Source organism: Amblyomma maculatum, chromosome 2 (assembly GCF_055883805.1).
Source record: "Amblyomma maculatum isolate TAMU_Amacu chromosome 2, ASM5588380v1, whole genome shotgun sequence".
NCBI classification, from domain to species: Eukaryota; Metazoa; Arthropoda; class Arachnida; order Ixodida; family Ixodidae; genus Amblyomma; species Amblyomma maculatum.
This window is the reverse complement of record NC_139345.1, coordinates 66,809,844-66,827,769: the sequence shown is the minus strand read 5'-3', so window position 1 is coordinate 66,827,769 and position 17,926 is coordinate 66,809,844. Positions and strand designations below refer to the sequence as shown.

The 17,926-nt window shown below is 43.0% G+C and overlaps 2 protein-coding genes across 2 annotated transcripts in view; one reads left to right on the top strand and one right to left on the bottom strand.

The window, feature by feature from the left end:
* The window catches only part of Elp1 (elongator complex protein 1), a 49,379-nt gene extending 47,439 nt beyond the window's left edge, over positions 1-1,940 (top strand). Inside the window, exons 32-33 of the mRNA XM_084594343.1 lie at positions 1,110-1,188; positions 1,258-1,940. Of these exons, the coding sequence (XP_084450469.1) occupies positions 1,110-1,188; positions 1,258-1,325 (147 nt within the window). The 3' untranslated portion in view covers positions 1,326-1,940. The remainder of the gene's footprint in view (positions 1-1,109; positions 1,189-1,257) is intronic.
* A 3,224-nt stretch (positions 1,941-5,164) lies between these two features.
* Positions 5,165-13,347, bottom strand: mRpS30 (mitochondrial ribosomal protein S30). The gene is made up of 5 exons (XM_084594342.1): positions 12,755-13,347; positions 12,356-12,511; positions 9,468-9,579; positions 6,706-6,879; positions 5,165-5,730 (listed from the first exon to the last, which is right to left on the bottom strand). Exons 1-5 carry the CDS (start codon positions 13,331-13,333, stop codon positions 5,264-5,266), a joined length of 1,488 nt encoding a protein of 495 aa, XP_084450468.1. The 5' UTR covers positions 13,334-13,347; the 3' UTR covers positions 5,165-5,263.
* Between the last annotated feature and the right edge of the window lie 4,579 nt (positions 13,348-17,926).

Below are 17,926 nucleotides of genomic sequence, written 5' to 3'. Positions count from 1 at the left end.
TGCTCACATAACCACCTTCATCCATGATCGAAACCATTTCAAAGGCCTCCCATAACTCCCATTTGACCTGGTTTCTTGATCTTATAAGGATTGATGTTCTGTTGAACAGGAGTTTATAGTTATGCCTTGAGCAGTGTGCTGCCGGGTTGCCAGTTGTGACTTGTGTTGTCAGAACCTAGCGTGCATGAACGAGAGGTTGCAACAACATAATAACAGTGTCTCGCAATTCACAACTGGCAACCTTGAATAGCATTGCTCAAGGCATCAATAGAGCTTCAATACTTCTATAATCAAGAAACCAGTCACATGTCACACGGAAGTTCTGGAAGGCCTTGTCAATGGCTTTGATTGCTGATGAAGGTGGTTAAGTGAGCGCCCCTTCGGTTGCGTGGTCAGGGAAAGAAAAAGCAGGGAAAAGAAAAACAAAAAAGCAGGGTAGTGAGACACCTGTAATATTTGTTTATTTATTTATTTAGGAATACTGCGAAGTCATTTGACTCCAAACTATCTTTCGCTTTTTTTTTTTGTCCTCATTGGCGTTGTTAAGGATGTCGTCATGCGACGTTACTCCTGTATTTTGTTAGCGCTTCTCTTTGTGGAGGCCAATGACACAGGTTATACTTAAGTTGAGGAGAACGCAGAGAACTACGAAACGGAAAATGGTGGGTATAAGATTAAGAGATAAAAGCATGCGGAGTAGGTCAGAGAAATAACTCGACTTAAAGACATTCTAGTCTAAATAGAGAAGAAGGAATAGGCAATGGCAGGATGTGAAGTGTGAAGAGAGGGATAACCGATGTTCAATAAGGGTAACACATTGGATTCCAAGGGAAGGAAGGCGTAGCAAGTGGTGGCAGAAAATTAGGTAGGCGGATGAGGTTAAGAAGTTCTTAGGGGTCAAGTGGATGCAGCTAGCACAGGACCGGGTTAACAGGAGTAATATGGAAGAGGTCTTTGCCCTACAGTGGGTATAGTCTAGCTGATGATTTTATGATCCAAATTGCTCTCGCGTGACATACATCCTACACAGGTAAACTGCTGCTTGCATCTGAATGTGCTGTTACAATGGTTTGTGCATAACTTTCATTGCTTTTTCTTTTGAAACCCAGCCTCTCGGTCCATACTCGTCCTCGACTTTGATTGCTGAGGCAGTGCAGAAACAGAAGATGGTGGAGCATGTAATTTCAGGTGTGTTCCAGAACATTCTCTTCAGAAAATACAAGTGCTTAAAACACCACCTTTCAAAACTTGTTTCAGATCCAGCTCTCCGGCAACCACCTAATCTCCGAAGAAATTTCTGCTGGAAGCTTCAGATGTTAAGCTGATCACCCACCACCTTCTATCGTTTGTGTACAGGAAGACGGCAATGTACAGAATGACTGACTGTAAATGTCTTGGGATGTTTGTATACATCGCAGCGGCTATATCAGGTCATAGATTACAGCGATTGCCCCAAGATTAATGCACACTTTTTTTTAGTTAGTGTTATGGTACAGTAGGAACACAACCATGCCTTTGCAGTTTCACTGTGTGGCACAGGTTACTTGCTGTCCCTTATGGCTGCAACTCTCGCAACACTTCAGACTTGATGCTTATATAGCGGACAATGTCGGCAACAACATAAGCTAGAGATGACGTGTGCTAGCCATTATCCCATCACACAAAGAATACCAGTGCATCGTTAGAAGTGGCTAATTTTAGGCACAACTCATATTTTTATAAACCAAATTTCTGTGCTGAAAATTTGGATTAATGTGATTCTGTTGTACAGCATAGAACTCAAATGTTGATGTTACACCGTAGGAGATCTGCGTAGGAGATCTGTGGAATCAAGCTATCACCTGCAGTGTGTCTGAAACGTCGCCTCATGGGACCGTGACGGTGCTGCATAAAAGCCTGATAAATTTGTCTGGACAAATATATTGCATAACTCGAGCCTCTTTAATGGATTTTGTTCACATGTGCAGTTGTCATGTTCTCTTGGGAAAGTGTTGACAACGATGCCGAAGCAGATTTCAAAAACAGACGCACACCTTCTACTAATGGTGCATTCGGTTGGGGGGACGAGAGCAGAGGCGCCAAGCAGTACAGAGCAGTACAGTAGCACGCCGAGCGAGGGCGTTACTGTCCTGCCACGGGAACGCTCTCTGCGTTTCGAGAGCAGCGCGCCACGACCATGTGACTGCACTTCTCTCCGCAGCATTCTCCACCTGCCTGCAGTGGCAGTAGTTGCAACCCAAGGAGAGGCCAACGCTGTGTTAGAACCGCTTGTTTTGTATGCCTCTGTTCTCACAGCGCGGCGATCTGCCTTTTTTGGCCCTTTCGACGCCAGCAGCGACTCTCAAGCATGCATACAGCACCTGAGCAATGTTTTCCGCTAGCCCGAGCGCAGACGTTTTGCAGCCGCCATTTCGAGTGTCGCCGACTCAAGAGAAGAAGAAAAAAATATGGCGCGGATATGACGCTTTATGCCATGCAACTTCTACTCTCGCTTTAGACGAGGGAGCAGCCGGGAGTGCACTCGGGTGCTCTCAGCGGAGGAAAAGCCCTCCTCCTCTACCACTGGAAGCCAGTGATTCTACTCCTGCTCTCCCACTGGAGGGCGCCCGCTTGTCTGAGAGCACTTTCGAAGTGCTCTCGAATGCGCCTGCTCTCCCACTCGAATTCATTATAAGAGAGTCAGGAAAAACTTTGTCCTTGAGTGTGTGATGCAACAGGGGTAGAGGAACGCTACTTTAAGCATCCAATTTTTTTTCAGTGCAACGGAACTTTTTAGAAACACCTTTTCAGTCCTTAATAATTGTGAGGTATTGAGGGTTCTTGGGAGATAATAAAAATCGAGTTTTGTTTTTTTTTTAGATTGAAATCCATTGTCCCCTTTTTTGCTTTTTTCTAAATTTTGCTAAATTTTATGCATTGTGGAGAAAACAGCTAATGGTCTAGAGCCTCCAATTTTGTCTGAAATTAAGACCATAGCCTCGAAAATCTAGACAAAAAGTTTTGGTGACAACAACTTGCTTCTTCGTGCCAGAATGTAGGATTCAAAATAGACTGTTTAGCAGGGCGTTTGCTCCCGGTGCAAAGTTTGCATTTTTTATTAAAACAAGTTCGGCAAGAAATAGTTTTAATATTTTTCCTTGGTGTAAAACTTGCGTAGATGTTTTGATTAAAAAATAATGCACAGCAAAATTTTAGTGTACAAGCAGCAGGGGTCCGAACCTGCAACTTTTTGAAATGGCAAAAACCACCTCTAATGTGATGTATGATTTTTTTTCCGAGAATACTGAATACTTTGCAAAAATAAGATTCATTCCTTTGTGTCGAGACATTTGCCCACCACATATAAAGACTTCATAGAAAACAAAAAATGGTCATGGGACCTCAATTACCGTTCTTATCTGAACACACCCATGTATATATAACATATATTAGCAGTGGACTCTTTCTTTTCCCTTGACTAAAATATGTTCTTACTGTTCGCTCAACTCATGCTTGCAACAAACAAAGGGAAGCCTAATTTTACATTTTATTTGTGAGAGCTCTGCATCACTTCAGACCAAAGAGGGAAAAATGAGGTTCTACTGTTGAAGTGTCCCAAAAAGGAGGTTCAAAAAGTGCCTAATATACTTGCATCGCATGAAGCATATGACACTGAGCTTGCATGCTGCATATACTTGCATCGCATGAAGCATATGACACTGAGCTTGCATGCTGCATACAAGTCCTCAGAACTGAGCTAATAATTTCCAATGATTTTCTTTTTTTTTTTTAAATGCTGCTGCCAGTCGTGGCAACCAGCTGCGCTGATATTTCACACTAATTTTGCCTCTGAGCATCTAGAGACTCACGTGACATCACCGGGAAGAGGCTGTTGCTGGCTCGCCAAAAACTGCAACACATCTAGCTCCCTTCCCCCTCACTCCTCTACTGTCAAGCTGTGACGAGAACAAGTGGAAAAAATACACAACCGAGCCAGATTGGCTTGGTGGTGCAATCATGGCCGAAGTGCAATATTTTTCTGTTCTTTGTTTAGGAGCGAAAGCTCTACTACCACACGTCTGCTAAGATCAAGTTTGGTGAATGTTTGACCTTGAGTTGGTGGAGCGCACTTGACGGTGCAGGTGCAACGTGCAGAGTCGGCAGCACTCACTTCTTTGCACACCTGCCAAGCTCTACGGAGAGGCGCACCTGCACGCACTCGCCCGGCTCCACCGCTGTGATACCACCTAGTGACTAGGAGAGGGTATAATAGTTGCTTCACTTTAGATTCGCTAGCTACATCGCTGTATTACCACGTGGCTAGGAGACTGTTAGTTGCTTTGCTGGCAGTTTCTCCTCCAGTGTCACCTTGGATGAGGCACACGCTGGACTGAGTATGTCAATTCTTGGGTGGCAGCATCAGGCGACCTCCAATCATCAGCAGATCTTTTGGCTCTGTATATCTAGGTTTAGAAGAGTTAAACCTCGCCAACTTTTTTTCTTGCTCAGCTTGATGTAGTAGTTGAGAAGGAAAATGTGGAGGCTGATTTTATTCACCAATATCTCCGGTGCTATATGTATCAGATTAATAATTTTTTGCGGGAGGATGATAGGCAATTCAAAATCTATTTATATCACCGGCTTTCTATACCCGTTGTGGACAACCTTCTTGCAGTGTGTTTGTAACATGACCTTAAGCAGCGCTTCATTCATCAGGTCAGAAAAGCTGGAAAAAAGAAAACTTTTGCCTGACCAGAAATGTGGATTCAGCTCCAGGATCACGGCTGTGTCATGACGAATGTTACTTTGTTCAAAATAACTTCTAAGACAAAAAAAAATTGTATTCCTCTAAAATATTCATGCAGGTTTCCAAGCTTCTGAACAGCACTTATCTCAAATTCAAATGCACGATTCACTTTTCTAAGCATGGTCACCGTAAGTGTGGATAGTGAATATATTAGGCAAACGGTCAGGACACCACTTTGCCCTCTAAGTAAGCATATCACTTCTGTGATATAATAAATATAGCATCACCCATAAAGAACAAATATGGAAATGCATAATTGAGTCGTGACCAAGTCTTTTGTAATGATAACATGTAGCAGCTCATTATCTACTGCATAGCCCCAAGTAACTTTCCAGGGGTGCCAACAACTATGAAAAATGAAAGGCCAAAAAGACCACATCACTGTACTGCAAAGGGTCAATGTATGCTGACCTCCAGCTTTAATTGAACATCAAAGCTACACTACTGGGAAAAGCTGTGTCCCTACTGTTGCACAACCTACTTTAGCTTGACATGCGGTGAAGGTGGGGCATCTGGGTGCCACTTGTAGATCTTCACCCAGAGGGGAACTTCTTTTTTGAGAGCTTCAGTCAAATTGAATCGACAGTCATAATTTCGTATCCACTGTGCCCGGTGCTGTTGCACCTCTTCTTCAGGACGGTCGTCCACGCCCAAGTATGGACGGAGCTCCACTCCTTCAGGCACCTTGGGTTGACAAAGCATGAACCGAAGCAGATGTTTGAACACGCTATCATCCACACCCTTAAGCTCCCCGTTCTCATAAGCTTCAAAAAGTCGTAGGTTGCCAGATGTCCAGCAAAGGTTGCGAAGTGGGTTACTTTCATAGTAGTCTTCATGGAAGCGAAGTGTGTTGAGCTGATACACTGCAAAAGTCCAGTGCTGCCCATCCGTGTTGATGACCTGGCTCACCAGAGGGTATGTGGGATCATGGTATATGGTGAACCCTGCAAAAGCACAGCATCGGGCCCTCCTTGTACCTCTCCATTTACAATATGGATTACAGTTCAGGCTAGACATTTTGAATAATTATAGCCTATATCAAACACACTTGGAAATCCTGTTTAAGAGTATCGGGGAAAATCGTGTGCGATTTTCAGTCTGCAGTTTCACTAGTCTGATAAACTGAAGTGTGCATTATTGCACCAGATCTCTACAAGTGGCTCTTCTTCTAATCACACTTTTTGAACACTCTGTGCAGCCTTGGCACTTGCATGCTAACGGCAGTGACACTGTGAAACCATGTGACAAAAGTGAGCATGAGGTATGAGGCACAGTCTCTTGTATTCACTTTGCATGCCACTTCTCTGTCATGCAGTCAAGCAAACCTACTAATTTCAGCCCAATGGCAGCTCTTACATGATGCTTCAACCTCTGCCCACTGGCACTACTCGGCAAGCACTTGCAATGAACCTCGTGAGCCAATAACAGAACTCATGACAGGCAGTGGCTAGTAACCAAGCCCATCTGCAGCAACTTCAATGTGAAGGTTAGGCCTAGCCACATCTAGTAAACTGTGTGCTGCCACCACAATGGCGAGTGGCACGTCATGGCAAAATGCGTGCCATGTTTCTTTGTTGGTTACAGATAAGCTTAGCTATTGCCATTATTATACACTGAATTATCAAGGTGCAGAACTATTTTGTGATGCCCTTCAAAATCGACATGTCCAGGTTCAACGGTATCCTTATAATAATATGCAGTTTCCATCAGCTTATACAATAATGTCAGCTATGTGCATAGGGATATCAATATTTGCAGTTGTACATTATCAACAGACTTATGCATGTAACTTGCCTTTCATTATCATAATGCAGCGACAGACGTCATTCACAGGCAGTCAGCAACAGTAACAGGCACTATTTAGAGGCCTAGTGGCAGCCATCAATCAATAGCCACCAGATTAATTGGTGCTTCCATACCCAGTTGCGTTGCCACGCCATTGAGCCAGGCAAAGCCTGCAAGCAGAGCTGCGGCATTTGTTGCATCTTGCACCTCCTCAGCTGTTCTGAACGGGGAGTCATGGTGGCCAGTCAGCATACTGCGCTGCCGTATACTCAGCAAGGGAAAGTTGCAGTCGTGAAATGGCCATGTCCCTAGAAAAGAGTTTAGATGCTGTGGACATCCATACCCATTCAGACCACCTGCGACCACCACAACCTCGACAGAGTGAAGAACCCAGCTGTGTTCGACAAAACTCTCTTTAAAATTGCAGTAGTGAAAGCGGACGCAATGTGAACTTCTGACAGCAACGTAATGGACTTTAGCAGCAATCCTTTGAGCACAAACATACCCACAGACTTTGTACAAGCTGATCTGGTCACAGTAGTTATTTTTTAAATTAAGTGCATCAAAGCATGTTTCAGGTTCACTACACGCAAGTAAAGAAGTAACACTTCACACCAACACTGTATGGCTGCTAAAGCAGAGCGTTAAGGTACCCACAACAAGCCCAGGCTATTGACAGATGTCAGCATGTAAATTTTGTCTCAAGACTGCAAATCAAAACTTTATGGCTGTGCACACATTGGATTCTGTTATTCAGGTCAGGGCTATTTTCAAGATACTAAACTGGCAATGAATCAGTAGGCAGGCTAAATAAACACACAATTTTATTCAAGAACCAAAATATGCAGTCTGTTGTTTTAAACTTCAGTAAGCAGATGCCTGTGCCAGCCATATGAAATCTGCCTCAGTTCTATAAGTAGGCCTTAAGGCCATTTTGTACCTATTTATAGTTGCATTAAAGAATCTTTACAAGCCAGAACCGCACCCAGAATATGAGGTACATTGAAATGAAATAAAAATACCCACGTCAATATTTATCAACTGCAGTTTAACTCTGCTAACTGTGCCTATTCAAATCGTTCAATTTGAATGACGGAGCAAAAAAGCACCATTCTGAGCGATCCGTGCCGCTTCTGGACAAATATTCCGCTCAGTATATTACACATCAAGTGTACTTCAGTTTCAGTCAGTCTTTTTTTGGCCATATAATGAAACAAAAAAAAATTTAACCATGACACAAAGCCTGTCAACAGTGGGCGATGGCAGCAAGCATGGCATCCTAGATGGTATCATGGCCTTGCACCAAATATTGCTTAGCAGCAATATCACAGCACCAACACTCAACTCTGTAGTGATAAACAACGGCTCTGTATGAAAAGATGTCCATTCAACTTATTTTAGTTCATAAAGGGTACCCACAACAAGCCCAGGCTATTGACAGATGTCAGCATGTAAATTTTGTCTCGGCCGTTGCTGAGGAGACTCAGTTTTCTCAACCTCCTAAAGATTTTGAACAATTCCACACCGCCAGCTGTGTAGCAAACAACTGTCCTCAAAACAGTGCAAAGGACCAGAGCACGGCATGTGAGAAACTTTTTTTGTTTCTGTTGTTGCCGACCGTAAAGTTTATCTCAGAGTCTTGTTATTCTGAACATTCATTTCTGACACAGTAATGCAAAGAATATATATTCTAGATATTTTATTCTCCTATTTTCTGACTGGATGCATTATATATCTGTGTAAACCTTTGTGCTAGTCTCTCAAATTTTCCAGACAGCAGCTTGAGCATTCTAGTTATTCATTTGTGGCATTCTGTGCTGTCATTCTGCACTTTTCAGTCACAAATCTTAAATTTTGGCAATCATAATTTTTGTTTTCCTTTTAAGTAATATATATTCTGGCTTTTATTTAAGTCAATAATTGATCATTCTCTTAGGCAGCAATGAAGAGATTTTTTTTTTTTTTTAATTTGTGGGTTTAAGATATTTTTATGAACACCAGCCCGAAACCACCCTTTCAAGAAGTTAACATTTACCAATTTTACAAGTTTACATTTACATTTTACATTTAATTTTACATTTACAAGTTAACCAATTTTTTATTCTTTTTTTTAAGAGGTGCTTTCACATTTTGTGTGGGAACTTGTTAATATAAATCAAACCAACAAACCTGAGCTTGACAACTTAGTGCCACAGCCACAGGGTCATCACAGTGCATGAAATGAACGAAATGGCTTTCCAACTATGGACAATATGGCAAAGATGAAGGCAGCCAATATTTAGCTGGTTGCAATTTAGTCAGTTTTCACAGTAAGCAAATGTTTGAATATTTCTGCAAAGGAAATTTTCATTCAACTTACATAATAAAGCTTACTAAAATTCTTTCCTTTCCCGAATTACAGCCATGCTAGCCAACCCTGTTTGTTGTTATTTTATTTTTCTAGATAGTATATGAACCATTACCAGATCTAGCAATTCGCCGTGCCAACAGCACAGTGTCCCCATAAAACACTTGGCATACAAGTATGTTTGTTTAAAGGTATAGAGGTTGTCCACTTTCAATGCAGATAGTTAAAGACACATGCTTTTATTACATCACAAAGTGGCTCAACCTTGAAAAGTGACTGCCTCCAACCTTGCATCATACACAAACACTTTTAGGCTGCCGATTCATTACAGCATACTATTCTCCTAGTGATCATTACACTTTTTCTACTCGCCTTAGCTGGCTACAGCAGTGGTACTTGTACCACAGCCATATATTTAATCTAAAGGCAAGAAAAAGGCAGCCTGAGCATGAACTGTTGCCAGGTGCATTAATACGGAAGTAGAGGCAGCACTGGACCAGTGAAATGAGCCAACAGTGTGAATAAACACTCAAGATCAGGGGAATTTACCAGGAAGACTGGTTAGGACCTTGTGCCTCCACTTGAACTTCATGTAGGATGGATGGTAAGGAAATTCTGGAACTTCTTTACTACACACAAGAGGGTCATCCAGGCTCACTATCTGTTTGGAGAAATATGAAGGTGATGAGGAATAAGCACTATGTTACATGGTCGTGAACGTCGCTAAAATTTTTGCACAGTTCACAACTGTGTACAAGCAACCAGGCCCAATCCTTGCTGTTTTAACTATGTCACAGTTGAAATATGTTGGCTGTAGAACCTGATCACCGAAGAGGTTGTTTCTAACGAAGCGTCTGTTGTTCTCTGAAATATCTTGAGAACTTGCCAAAGCTGGCAGGTGGCAAAGTGGAGAAGGAAATCCCATTTCCAATTATACAGGAGAAGATGGAGGTGCCAGAAGATGGCTACCGTGGATGAAGAACGTTCTGATGACAGTGGAGGAAAGTGCGACCTGAGAACAGCTGGTGCTACATGAACAACTACATGGAGTGGCTACGATGAAAAGTAAGCTGAGGCGAGGAGTCCAGATGAGAAAGCGAAGTGCATGTGCCAGATGCTACTCTTCTGTTGAAATGGTTGTGTGTAAGCCTCCCTTGAAATTTAGCAGTGCTGTACGGAGCTTGTGAGTGGATTTCATGAAAATGGGGCCTCTCAACAACCGGTGTCTAAAATGTCAAAGATGTGCAGCAAGCACAGTGAGCCGAGCAGCAACAGCTTCAGGAAGTGCATCAGCAAAAGATGGGTGATCCTGCTCTTAAGCTGTAAACTGCAGAAGCATGCAAGTGCAAAGATGGACATAGAAGAGAGTGTGCAATTAAAGGTGGCTGTAAAGTAATATGTATGTGTGTCGTGTCATGCAAAGGAAAATGAAAAATTAATGGTATGCATTTCTACTGAACAGATCCATCATTTGCCTGTCAATTTTTGTAAGCATACCATTGATATTTATTTATTAGGTGATAGTCTACAGGGCTCATTGGACCGAAAAGTAGCAGCCGTATCCTGGAATTGAGAAAAACGTGTTGGGGAAAATATGTAAATGATTTCGTTATCAAAACTGTGACACAACCTTTCTTTGTACAGCATTCAGGATAGTGTCGTACAACTTCGCTTCCCATTTATCATTCTTCTGCTCGTCAAATTGGTGGCCAATTTGCGAAAGGGATTCGAACCAACGACGGTACCTTCATTATATGCCGTTCATTGTAAGTTGCAGGAGTCCACTAAGAAGTGAGACAAATACTATGCCTTTCTCTGCCCAAGAAACCAAACCAACTAGAGATATTTGACTTTGCCAAACTCTGTGTCAGTCTTTGAATTAAAAGAAATTCATGAAATGAAAAGGCAGTGTCAAAAACGTTACCACGTCTGCTCTGAAGGTGAAGCTTGAGTGTGCTCCTAATTTGTTTCATCTATATTTCAGAATTGTGCACTCCACCAAAAAAGTTGTTCGCAATGTGGAAACGCAGAACTGAAGCACAAAACGAAAGAACACTGCGTTCTCCTGAATCAACACAAACAGTGCCGTTACGGCACAAATTAGCATCTAAGTAGCTTGTAAGGGTGACGTACATCGCACATGATAAGTATGTAGCAATGAGCATGGTGCTTAATGCTGCAGCATGCCTTTCCAAGCCAGTTACTTCCAACACTGTTCTTCATGTATGATGCTTGCCAGTAGAGAGCATGATGAAATCCTTATGACAGCACTTTTGAAGCCACTGTGCTCATCCAAGAATGCATCATTATACCACCACTCGCTTGCCTTAATTATCACCAATCCTCCTTGGAGCATATTCTTCAGTGCCCTCATGCAAAGTATTGCTCGTGCCAACCTGTCCTTTGAAATGGTCAAATATGGCCTTGAGAAAATCAAGGATGCTGCTGCAAATGTGTCCAAAGCAAAAAGCATTCTCAAAGAGAGTTATATCAGCGCCTGGCTTAAATCAGTGCAAATTTTCAAACATTCACAGAAAGAATGACCATCTTGGATAATTCTGGACTCTTGATAGATAAATCATTGAAGCCAATCGAAGCAGTATGATGTGGCAAGTTGGGCGTGTTGGTACATGGTTCTCAGAAAAGCAGCGCAAAAAAGATGCGGACAAAGACGAGATGACAAGGACAGATGCTGATTCAGCGCCTGTCCCTGTCCTCTTGTCTTTGTGTCTTTTTTGCACTGCTTTTCTGAGAAGCAGTATGAGAAGCACTTCGAGGACTGAATGGAAAGGGCTATTGCTACTGCCTCTACGAAGATGGAAAAACTAGTAAAAAAAAATACAGGCCTTGAAACTATTTTCCAAATCAGAGATTTTTTATGCAAAGACGGTACAGCCACATCATCTCAAAGCCTGAATGCACATGAACATTCGTATTTTAGACTCACTCCTCAATATTATGTGACACAGCAAGAAGCTTTTCAATGTAAATATTTTTGCTATGCTTACCAAAAACAGAAGAAGCTTCAAGTTTGAAAACTTGAGAACATGCTTTATTGTGGCATGCTTCAGGGACTGCGTGGTCTCAGTGACAAATCATGCGCTGTTCTTTTGTGCTAACTGCTTACCAGGTCGAGCTGATTGCCTTTTTTCATTAATAGCATTTCAGTTAATAGAGATAAAGTATGTGTTATCAAGAAGCATTGGTAATAAATATGAAGTATAAGCAGAATGACTAATTTTGGTTTATAGTACCTAGCTCAATATTGCCTAGAGCCTAAATGGCTGCCTACTTCGAGGTTTTTATTGCATAAATTTCCGGGCCCAAATTGCGACTGTGCAGCCCACAGTGTACTGTCCAAAAAGGAAGTTAATATCACCCTAATTAGTGACTTCATCACGAACGCAAAACCAATAACATGAAGCAGAATTGCTCACAGGAACAAGTGGCTCTGTGATCCTAACTTGAGCGTCGGGGGTATCCTTGTATTGCAAATTCATGGGAATAGTTTCCTTGTCCTTGTATTTCCTCCGCTCATTGGGATAGTACCGGCCATGTACCCAAAAAGCATCGCAGCGTGGTGTCAAGTCCACCTGAAAGAGGAATGATGCAAGAATTTTGTTGCCTCAACATGGTTATGCATAAAGCGGCTGTCCTGCTCTGCGAGTGCAACTAAATGTACAGCTTGCGGTGAAATATATACGCCTTTTGTTCTTAATTATTTTGTTCCATAGTTATGATTACCAGCAAAACACCCGTGCGCTCATTTACATAAGGGCATACAGCTGTTCATTTTACGTTACGATTTCACATCTTCATGTTTCCTTTTTACTAACCTGCGCAGATTTCAGGTGAGGTGCGTCCTTGGCTAGGCCCTTCAAGAGCACAGACAAAACACCTGTGATGATATTCTTCTGCTTGGTTGATTCACTGTATTTTCGCCGAAATTTTTCGCTGCTTCCATGCGCATCCAGTTCTGTAGCGATGGCATCGACCAAGTGGGACTTCAGTCGAGCATACGCATCTTCAACATCCACTTGCCCGTAAGTGTCGGGCAACCCTTCGATCAGGTGCGTGCGCGTCGCGTACTGATATGCTGGAAGAGAGTTGTAATATAAGACATCTGGGTTTAGTGTGTAGGAGAACTGAAGACCCTTTTCGGCAAACATTTGCAGTTTCTGCGGAACGGTGGGCATCGCCTTGACGCTGTCTCGCCATTCTTCCCTCTCGCGCCTCTTCTTGGCCAGGTAAGAAGTGTCCAAAATTGGCGGGTACTTTGGTTCTTCAGTGTACGCGTATTCTGCGTCGATGTCCGGGTTAAGAAGCTTTGGGTAGTGGCTCGTGAACCTCAAATTTCTGAAGGCGCACATGCGCCGCTTCGCTAATATTTTGGTGGCCATTTTGCATACAAACATGGCGCTGGTTTCATGTGTTGCCAGAGTAGTAATTGTAGTAAGTCGCCCTTTGCCGAAATACATTGTACTAGAATCCTAGCGCCGTATCATATTGTAGCTTTTTACAATCACAATTATTTATTTTAAAAGGGCAACTTATTTTGCACCTTGTATTTTGACTTTTCTGGCTAATTGTAGGGCCATTTTTTTAACCTACACCAATGATGTTTTGGTTTTGCTGCCGCAAAACACCATTCGGGGTATTGGAGATTTGGTACACCGTTGTGGCTGGTGTAGGGTAAAAAAAAATGACCCTGGTATTTAACGTTTTTATTTTATTTTATTTTATTTTTATTGGCGGGCAGTCAATGTTTGTTGCGACCACCACTATGTAGCAGCACCTCCCCTCTGCCTTCAAGGCCAAGGGGTTAAGGAGGTTATAAAGAAATTTGTAACCTCCTTGGGGGAGGTGGCCAGCGCACCAAATTTGAACGCTCATAAGAAGGGAGCTGATGATATCCAAACCCTCGACCTCCGAATCTAGCAAGGACAGCGACAGCTATGTGTTAACTTCCTTGCGCAACCTATGACGTGAAGGCCGTCTGATTCGAAACCCTGCACCAGGAGCAGTGGCAGCCATCGCGGAAGCTGTACCGCAGGTACCTACATAGATGATTGAAGAACGCACACTGAGCTCAATACGCACTGGGAAGGTGGCTTTGACGGACGTTGGTGATGTCCTGTCCTCCTCGACGGGGGACGTCTGGACAGCACTACATGCCAAAATTACTTTCGGAGGAAATAAAAGGACATCAACAATTACTTTCCTAAATATCGCTCGAATGTAACAATTTCACATTACCAATTACAGCTTAGAAAAAGTAATAATATTACAGCTATTTCGGAAGAGTAGCTGCAATATAATTTTACCTTTTTTACCTGGGTATACGAAAAATGTTTTCCATATAAGCCTTTTAACAAGCCTAAGCGAGCTAAGAAGCCGTGGATCACACCTAAAATTCTTAAAATGATATTAAAAAAAAAAAAGGCAAGTTGTTTAACAAATTCTTACAAACACGAAATTCAGAGCATTTTTCTCTTAAACTGTAGCGGAACAAACAACTCTGCTTTAAGGAAAGCGAAAAACGCGTATCAACTCAACTTGTTTGATGGTGTATAGTAACTAGAACCAAGTGTGGAAGAAGGATAATTTGCTTTTAAACCGAAATTCGTCAAATCAAATAGAGACAGTAATTATCGACGGCTTCAAATACGCTGATTACGGCCTTGCCAATAAGTTTAATGATTACTTTTCTGAATTAGAAGACAGTGTTGATAACCCTTAGGCGCCAACCTATGTTAACAAACACATTAGTAATACTATATTTATCCAATGCTGTAATGAAGGTGAAGTGATGGAGGTGTTCAGACTTCTTAAACAAATAGCGGTGACCCCTTTGGCCTTAAATTGAAGCCTATTATTTCAGTACTGGATATTATTTGCCCACTTCTAACTCACATCCATAATATATATCGTTTAACTCTGGCATCCTTCTGGCAGGAATGAAAAAATTAAACTAAGGTTAATTGTTTTGCACAAATGTGGCCCAAGAGACGACATTAGTAATTATAGACCAGTATTACCGTTTCCAGTATTTTCAAAGTGGTCGGAAAGAATAATAAACTTTAGACTTTCTAGAATTTTTTTCTCTTTGTTTCTTTTTGAAAGATTTAAAGTAATCACACCGCTACAGTTTGAGTTCAGGCCAAAATGACCTACAGAACTTGCACTTCGGCATCTAAAAGAAATAATTATCAGCAACATAGAAGACAGGAAAATAATTTTAGGGATATTTATTGATTTTTCAAGAGCTTTCAAAACCAGCTTACTCTTATTGAAAAACTTTCCATTTATGATATTAGAGGCACAGCACTGAGGTTAATAGCTAATCTAGGTTATTTATATCACCGTGTTAACCCAGTTCCTCGGATAACAATTAAGTCAATATTCGCACGTAACCAAGTCCGAGAACTAATTATGGACTTCAATCTCTAAGTTATGTGCTGCCATCTCTAATGCATAAATTTGGATTTAGAAATGATGCCATTTGCTCCGTAACCGCCAACCCACCCGAAACCTGTTCCTTTAGTGTGTTGTTTTTGCGTGTCAGTGCAGTGCATTTGTGTTTTGTGTGAAACGTTTTGTTGTTTATTCATTATCAAATGTTGATTTTGTTTTTACAATTTACAAAATGTCCCCGAACGGGGACTGAAGTCTTGCGCTATATAGCAAGTAGGCTGCGTTTCCCCGTTGCGAGCTGCAATGATGAATTACGTATGTTAACTTTATTACAGCGGTTTCACCTGTCAGCTAGGAATCGACCGCGAACATCGAACTGATGCGGGAATTCATAACAAAATAAAAAAAAATGATGGCAGCGGGAACCTGCACTGGCTAGGCGGCGCTGCATTTGTTCCGCAGCGCGCCTAAAAAAAATGTTACTGTTAGCCGCTTGGTACGCGATAAATGACCGAACATATTCATCACTGTTACAGATACGCATGTGGCAGATAACGTCCTTGCCTAGGCACTCTCGATGTAGCCCAGTTATCTTACACGCCATGTAAAGCTTTGACAGAACCCTGGAAGCTCAATCTGAACCCTGGAAGCTCAGGTGGCGTGAAAACGCCCTACGCTGGGATATGTGTTACAGTGCGGCGATCGACACAGCAAACTTCACTGCAGGCTGCCTATAGTGAACTAGGTCAGTATTTTAGTTCACTATATTGACACCCAACCGCGCCGCTGGCCGCCATGCTTGCGGTGCAGGGGCCAGACGAACGCCTTCGCTAGCGCGCTTTCCTCGCGCGGAACGCATTGCCGCTTGTAATGAGCGAGCATGGGAGATTCGGCTGGCCGTCGCCGCGCGTGACAGCAGCAAGAAACTGCGTCGAAAATAACGCCACTCCGAATGGGCAATTGCGCTGTTTAGCGCTGCTCTAACCGAGGTCGAGAAGCGGGTCCAATGGACATCGTGGGCTGACTCGAAGAGCGGATAATAGTCAGTAGCAGCACTTCCGTGAAATAGGAGGGCCGGAATTTTGAAGCCTTTTTTGTTACCACACAAGAGCAATTTTTGTTTTTACACACAAGGGGTCGTCCACTGTCGCAATTGTCGCTCATTAAGGCACCAAGCTGGGCTAAGTACCCGTTGGTGGTTCATTTTTTGCACTGTGAGCCGCCTGTGTTTACAAAAGTCGACATTCGACTGTGTAGCCGGTATTCGGTAGCCCGCGCTTCATCCTGTAGTGTCTGTCTTTCGTGTTGGTATCTGTAAACACAGTACGTAAGTACACATGGAGTGCAGTGACCGGTTTAAGCTGGCAGGTCGCCGAGTTAGACGGCGAGCTTGTACGTATTATCAGCCTGATGCGGACACAGATTTCCAGTAGCGTACAAGCAAAAAAAGAAAAGTAATCGCCAGGGTGGTCACGACACCCCCGTAAACAAAGTGCATGCCTTACAAACTCATTTCAAGGTCCAAAACAAGACGAGGGCACATACTATTTCATACAGCTTTTGGGCAAGTTTAATGGGTTCCCTTCCTGCGCTTTTTCTGGATTCACCTCGTGCAAAATTTTCGTAGGTAGTAACCCCGAGACACATACAGAGATGGAAATCGTGTTCTGCTCAGATACGTCGTCCAGGGCAATGCTATACGACATGCGCAGCGCCTGTAGGGGCGTCACTGAAAGCCGCGTAGCGGCGGCCGTCGGAACCCGAGGCGGGCCTCATTCGGCAAGCGTGGCCGTGGTGCGCGCGTGCGATCTGCCGCTTGTGCGCGTCTCGCGGGCACTTCCGCGGGGACAGTGTGCGCAAGGGGATCGCACTTGATAATAGTGGACATGTGTCCGATATCACGGCTGTCTGGAACTACCTCGCCTCCATATGCATCAAATGTCTGCTGCATACGAGCGCCAACAAGATTGCGTACGAAGGGGAGGTCATTTTGAGTGCCCCGCTTTCATAACAGCGTCACGCTAATTCGTTAATTCCTTGAACTATGAACCAATCTTCTTTCTTTGCTTAATGGTACCCGCTTGTTTCATTAACATGCAATATATTGCTGCAGTAAACTAGGCAGCGTCGTCGAAACTGCGAGCGGTTTCGTACCGGTGCGACCGCAGGAAAACTCAGCGAGCTTGCAAACCAGCATTCTCAGCATCAGAAAAATAGCGCATATTGGGTTCCTGTAGCAAGAGTTCAGTCTGAATAGCAAGTGCAGCGACATGTTATGTTTTCATAATCTTGCCAGACAACAGGAATTCATACTGGCTCTGGTCATCAAAATAATTGCATGACCAATTTCAAAACGCATATTGGCAAATATCTCTTCAACAACCCGCTGCAGTGGCTCAGGCTACTCAGCAGGATCGAGTTATCGGGACCGCAGTCGACCGCGCCATCCGCGTTTTGGTGGAGGCGGAACACAAAATGCAACCGTGTGCAGCGCGACGTCAATGCACTCTAAAGAGTCTGGGTAAGTGTTTCACAAATTCAATGCGTATTGTATCTTCCCGGCTAGCGGAGGCGACAAAGTTTAAACAAGAAGT

Excerpts from the sequence above, each read along its gene's own strand:
- mRpS30 (XM_084594342.1), bottom strand. The coding sequence starts at position 13,333 with ATGTTTGTATGCAAAATGGCCACCAAAATATTAGCGAAGCGGCGCATG. Across the intron at positions 12,512-12,754 it reads CTCACCTGAAATCTGCGCAG|GTGGACTTGACACCACGCTG; the intron begins GTTAGTAAAAAG and ends TTCCTCTTTCAG. Across the intron at positions 6,880-9,467 it reads GGTCCTAACCAGTCTTCCTG|GGACATGGCCATTTCACGAC; the intron begins GTAAATTCCCCT and ends ACTCTTTTCTAG.